This window comes from Tachypleus tridentatus, chromosome 9 (genome assembly GCF_004210375.1).
Source record: "Tachypleus tridentatus isolate NWPU-2018 chromosome 9, ASM421037v1, whole genome shotgun sequence".
Classification (NCBI taxonomy): domain Eukaryota; kingdom Metazoa; phylum Arthropoda; class Merostomata; order Xiphosura; family Limulidae; genus Tachypleus; species Tachypleus tridentatus.
Window position 1 is genome coordinate 95018220 of NC_134833.1, and position 6599 is coordinate 95024818.

Sequence of the window (6599 nt, forward strand, 5' to 3'; positions counted from 1 at the left end):
AATTTCTTTTTATGATGAGAATTGAGATTTGTAGCCTCTACCAGTAAAATTTTAAGAATGGTTTATTATATTTCGTCATTTTGATCGAGAATCTATCATAAAACTGTTGCGTCATGTTTTTAGTGAATGACGTCGAGCGTTCTTATTCGTTCGTAAGTCAAGTGACAGAGAGAGGGCGGAGACAATAATGTCAAAGCGTATTTAATAAGTTGATACCATTGTATGATTTCAGTTTTACCTGCAAAACTACCACTTTGTCTAGCGAGTAAAATAGACGCAAGCTTTCAGAAGTCAGCAAAGGCTATTGGAATAGGCCTGACTCCAACCAAAAATTCGCTGTATCATCAAGGGTGAGCTTGAGTTTTACAAAGTAGGTGATGGCTTTATGGAGGAAGATAAATCCGACTTTATTTATTGCCACCTTTCTAGTATTGCTCTGTTTAACCGCTGGAAGACCTTACAATAGGTAAGCATGTTACATACTAGTTCGTCGCTTTGTTTGTTTAGAATTAAGCACGAAGCTACATAATGGACTATCTGTGTTCTACCCACCACGGGTATCGAAACCTAATTTTAGCAACTTCAACCCTCAGACATACCGTTGTATCATGATGCTTTACATGATTAAAAAAAACAAAGAAGAGAACAACTCAGAATTCAATAATTCGACTGTAAGTTTTAACACTATTACTCTCATGGAGTTACAAAGAATATTTAAATTTGTTTTTTCTAATTGAACAAGAAATATGAATTTAATTTTTGCTATTATTGTATTAAAATATTTATTGATTGACGATTGTAGATTTAAAAAAAACAGTTTTTACCTCTTCATATAATTTTATCCAAATATTTAAATAAAAGTGTTTTGCTCAAAAAATATATTTTAAAAATTAAAATTTGTTAATTCTGTAATTGGTTTATTATAAACTGCATATTATAATCATTTGTCTATTAATTATCTTGAAAATAACAAGTAAATATTTACGAAACGTTTCGTTTATGTCCTTTCTTTAATCAGCTCTTGTGGAAATATATCCTATACAAGACACTACTTGCTGATAAGTTTCTCTCTTTGTTCCACCACGTGTATATTAGGAACATTATATACAGACTGAAAACGTTTCACGTAAAATTAGCATGCTGTTCCTGCTTTCAAGTTCATTTTCCTTTTATCCACTTATAATAACTTTTATCTTTGCATTATCTCTTGACTTTAAAATACTGTTTAGAATTTCTGTAAATATAAAAATTTTAATACATAGCTTGTTTTCTGATACGGGGAGGGTATCACGTGTGTAGCTTTGACCTTCCAGTTTAAACCCTTTGCTCCCCTCCTTCAAGTTTCAGATTTCAATTTCGGTATAAACATATATGACAAATATAAATCAAACACTAAAATTAAATCAAATTGATAGTAAGCATAATAATAAATTTTTCAAATTCATATAATGTTCATAATGTATTAATAATTAGTTGTTATTTTAGAGCAAAGTTAAGCAACAGACAATTTGTGCTGTACCCACCCCGGAAAATTGAACCCTATATTTTACTGTTATAAGTCCTTAAACTAACCGTTTACTCAACGAAGAAGTTTTTAGTAATATTAATAAATCCGGAAAAACGGTATTCATGTGAACCTTTTATAATAATGCACTATCATATGTGTGTAATAGATTTTAGTCACCTTTACCAAAATCTGTCTTCACCCTGTAAGGCACATTTTGCCTGCTTTCTGGATTAGTCTCATAGCAAGTATAAATCAAGACGTCGACGGATAACAGGACATGTTAATCCAAAACAAGTTCCTCAGAATACCTTTGAAAAACAGAATCTTGCTAAATTAGCCTTATCGATTGTATTCACATATTGATAGTTTTTTTTTCCTTCTTTTATCAAGAATCCTATGACCAACCAAGTTATTAACACACAAGTAATTTGTTCCATAAATAATTTACTAAAATGTGTTTCGAAAAACAGATTTGTAAAGATACATAAAAGTTATCTGCGTTGTCTGTCCCTAATTTTGAGCTAATAGACTAGCGAGAAGGCAGCTCGTCAGCACCACCTTTCACCAGCTCTTAGCCTACTATAAACTTATTATTTGGTTAGAAAATCGTGGCCAATAAATTTGGGCGCGTGCTGTGGAATAGCTATTTTTCGTATAATCTAGTAATTCAAAATTAGGGACAGCTATAAACGTATAGTTCTCTATGTTGCTTTGCACAAAATTCTCGAACAAACAAATAAACAAAACAGGAAAATGATAATTTTAAAAAAATATGAAAATTAACTGTTTGGTTCGGGTATGTAACAAGGGATTTTTCTTTTAACTGAATTATATTCTGCATTTGATTTGCATAGAAGCCACTGTTTCAACACCGTTACCTCATGGCATTGGTAACAGATAAGTTTTAACAATACGACACTCCGTCATTACTTAACTATATTCTATCTTAAACGAACAGTTTACAGTATGACATTGTGTTATTAGATTATTATTTTCTATCTTACACTACCAGTTTACAATACGACACTCAATAATATTTTAACGTTGTTGGGAAAATAGAGAGTATGTGGACAGATATCATTTTTATTCTTTTTGAGAAAAAAAACTATATTGAATATGAAAAAAAACAAGTATATACATCTTTTTAAAATTTATTCTACATTTTTATAAATTATTTTCAGAGAGAAACGTAGTGGAGTTTCTGATCAGCGATTAGCCGAATTAGAGACTTTAATCGCAATGTATAAACACGCCCGAAACCGTGCTAAGGAGATTACGAGCCCTGTCGCTTTTGGAGTGTTTGATCCTATGAATTTGTAAGGCCCTTTCACCTCTTTGTTGTTATATTCGTTTGGTTTGGTAATTTTGTAAGTGTGTTAAATATACTGCGTTGTGGTATGAAGTGTCAAATACTTGATAATAAAGAAAGATGCAAAAATGACATTATAATACATATTGTCTACAGAGAACAGTTTATTTTTCAAGAATTCTCGCAAAGCTGTAGAAGAATAATCAGGCGCTAGAATAAAGGTAACTTGTCAACAGCACACACCGCCAACTTTTGTCTTACCAGATAATAGGATTAAATCGTCATCTTTATAAAAATCCCATTTCTTCAATATAGGTTGTTCCTTTCTTTCTTCTTTTTTCAGTAATGGGACCCAAATAATGGTCCCGCAGATGCTTAGACCGACATACTAACCAATGGATCACTATCGACCCATTGTTCTTAGGACTAACTCGTAGACCATACTTTTTATACTTAAAACACATGTTTTGAGTTGTTTGATACGAAATACGTGAGGTGACAATGATTTTACTGAGCATATACTAAAATATTATATCACTTCGTTTTTAACAACAGTAATAATGAAACTGTAATACGAGAGTAATCTAAAGTTATAATAATGTACCAAACTTCCACTATCACGAGAACAGCACCATAAGCGTGGTTCGGTGTAAGAGAACAGTTTCTGTAGCGAGAACATACATATGGTCATCCTATCAAAACAATTATTCTATCTTTGAAAATGTGACGGATACGCGACCCTCATTCTTCGTAAACATTATGTTTGTGAATAGCGTTATATGAGGATTAACCAAAACAAAACAAAAATTTTTTGTAATAAAATATTAGTGGAAAAATGAGGAAACCATTTACGACACTTTTATAGTCTTTGTACTTTTTTGTTTTAAAAGTTTTTTATTTTCGTTAGTTTAACTAACATACGCTGTATCGTGTATTTTACACTACTGTGTGATGATATTGGCCTATTTAGTCTCGTACTCTTCTCAATATAAATAACGAGAACTAAATCGTCTTCGAAGAAACCGTTGCACCTTGACATGTGGAAAATCTGCAAAAAATGTCTCATGTATGTCCAAAAAAAATCCTCTCATTAAACACGATTGAATCTCATAATTTTTATATGCATTTTAATAGTATAGATCAAATTAAGTGTTTTTTTATTATTATTATTATTATTATTATTATTATATGACATTTTATATTTCAAATGAGGTTTGTACTGCGTAAAGTCTTTTTCTGAAAATCAGTAAACTCACCTTTTAATAGATTGTAATTTTAAACTTATTCACCTGATTTTACATTAAGCTTATTTATTCATATAAATACACTTTATTTGTAGAGGGAAAAGAAAGAGGTCGTACGGTATCTCTGTTGCTGAGAAAAAATACGATGAACAATTTCCACAGTCGTACACCTTTCCCACATATAGCACAGAAAAATATGAAAATTCGATGTCTTCAGAGCCTTCAAGTTTGTTGAACACCGATCTCTCTCCCCTGGACATTCTTCATCTATGGAGGTTATTGTTTAAACTACAAATCAGAAATAAAGATCAAATGGAGGAAAATGGAGGTAAATATGCTGTAATCTTCTTCATTATAGATATAAAACAAAGCACCTGTTTCGTTTTCTAGCTAGCTAAATGTGATACTGCAAAGAAATCTATACATGCAGGACAAGTGTTTGTAATGTTATGTGTTAAAGTGAACTTCTAATTTTTTTCGCAACCTTGTTATCATCAGTCAATGGTGTGTGGCATAGTGATATCGAACATGTTACAGAAAGCTCTTTCAATACTGAGACGGCATAGTTATAGACATCCATAGAATTCTCAACTCACAATCACGAGTTTTCTAAGATTGATTGTGTAAAGGTCTGAAGCTTTCTTATCATTATGTAATCCCTTTTTTTATTGTCTGCATTTCACACAGAAAGTTGCTGGCTTAATGTTTAGGATAAGACAAAATTAAGCGTGATTCATCAAAAAGTACATATTGTTCGTATTTGATAAAAATCTACAAATGGTGATATGAGCGGATTCTTAACGTTATTCATGCTAAAGTTGTAGCCTTGACTAGTTTTTTCTAAAATTGTTAATCATGGATAGAGGGTTGTTGATCTTGTCACGAGTTAGATTAAAACAACGATCACATGAATGTTGTAAGATTTGTTCAAATCTTTCTGGCCATTTTACAAAATTTATAGTAATTGCTTCCTAACCTTGGAATCTGTATAATCACTCAGAAAATATCAAAATATTAAGTTTTTGTAAAATTAAAACCAAAATAATAAGTCTACAACAAACTTGTCTCATGCAAAAAAATTCAGAATATTTGTATTCTTATCTGCTTACAGGACTTCAAAGAGAAAGCTAAAGATAAAATAAAACCACTCGGAGAAAATGGAGAGCGGAAAAACTGTTAGAGCAATCTATATGTTTTTGTTGATATTTATTTTGTATATATTTATTTATTTTCTGGATATTGTAAAGCTAAAATTACATACGATCTTACTATCTAGGATATTGTTAACCTTTAGCTACTTTATCAACATGCAGAAACCTGCAACTTTGGGCTTGTTTAGAGAGTTGACGATGCATACTTGTTTCTTAAATTAATTTGACTTTTCCATATTGTAGAATTTTTTTAGACGTTTCGTTTGTGTCATGTTGATAATAGACGGTGTGCAATTTTGTCACAATAAAATAAAAAGGTTATTTTGCCTTAAAAATAAATTAACTTGTTTGCTCAGTTTTTTCGAATATTTACTTCATTTTCGATAACTTTTTTCTAATTATATTTACGACAAAAACACATAAACGTTTACATTCCCGAAATTTTACTGATATCTGTATTTTAACAGTGGTGTCAGAAATGTAAACATAAAGTTTTTAATACTTAAAGAATTTTATGGATGTGTGAAAATCAAACTGACACACATTGTAAAACAAAAGCAAGTGCAGTTACTTCGAGGTGGTAAAATCTAAAAACGTTAGAGAAAATTTTAAAAGTGCTTTGACTTTTAAAAAAGGTAAAAAAAATGGTTAAAGTTTAACACCATGATGAATGTCATTTGGCCAAAACAATGACTATTTATTATTCTTCCAGTGTTGTTAATTATTATCATATTTTCTGGTACACATTGGTCCTGTAGTCGTACTCTAGATTTCGAAGCTGGTGAACAGTGTTCGAATCTCTCTCGGATACATAAAAAATATACCTTCACTTTAAATTATGAGTACGTTATAAGAGTGATAGTCAATCTCTTAGAGTGGATGTGGGTGATAAAATGTCATTTTTTTTCCTTCTGCTGGTCAGTAGTTCAAAATTAGGCACGGTTTTAGTTTAGTCTTAGTAGCTTTGCGCCGATAAAAAAGAACAAATTAAAAAACGTATATAAAAGAACTTGTCTTATAAGCCTTTTATTTAAGTATGCATTTTACTTCTCTTTTTCTAGAAAAACAAAATTTACTCTTAGAAATGAGTTACGTTTCTTTCTTTTGCGTGTTCACGTAAATCTACACAAGAGCTATCCGTCTCTAATTTTGAGCTGGTAGTGTAAAGAGAATTTAGCCATTCAACAGTACCACAGCCAAATCTTAGGCTTCTCGAAGCGATTAGTAGAACTCAATCGTCATTTTTATAGCGCATTCACTACTACTACGTGCAAATCACGTGGCAACGGGAAGCGAACCGTGAATCCTTGAATTCACAGTGCGGCAACATAACAGCTGGATAAGGGTACACCAGACTCAAGTCTTTTTAGATGTATAACTTTTCTATA

The 6599-nt window shown here is 31.3% G+C and overlaps 1 protein-coding gene across 1 annotated transcript; it reads left to right on the forward strand.

Annotated features, from left to right (window-relative positions):
• Positions 1–221: 221 nt before the first annotated feature.
• Positions 222–5544, forward strand: LOC143227195 (uncharacterized). Its single transcript, XM_076458688.1, has 4 exons — positions 222–466; positions 2689–2823; positions 4156–4388; positions 5172–5544. Exons 1-4 carry the CDS (start codon positions 378–380, stop codon positions 5189–5191), a joined length of 477 nt encoding a protein of 158 aa, XP_076314803.1. The 5' UTR covers positions 222–377; the 3' UTR covers positions 5192–5544.
• The last annotated feature ends 1055 nt before the right edge of the window (positions 5545–6599 follow it).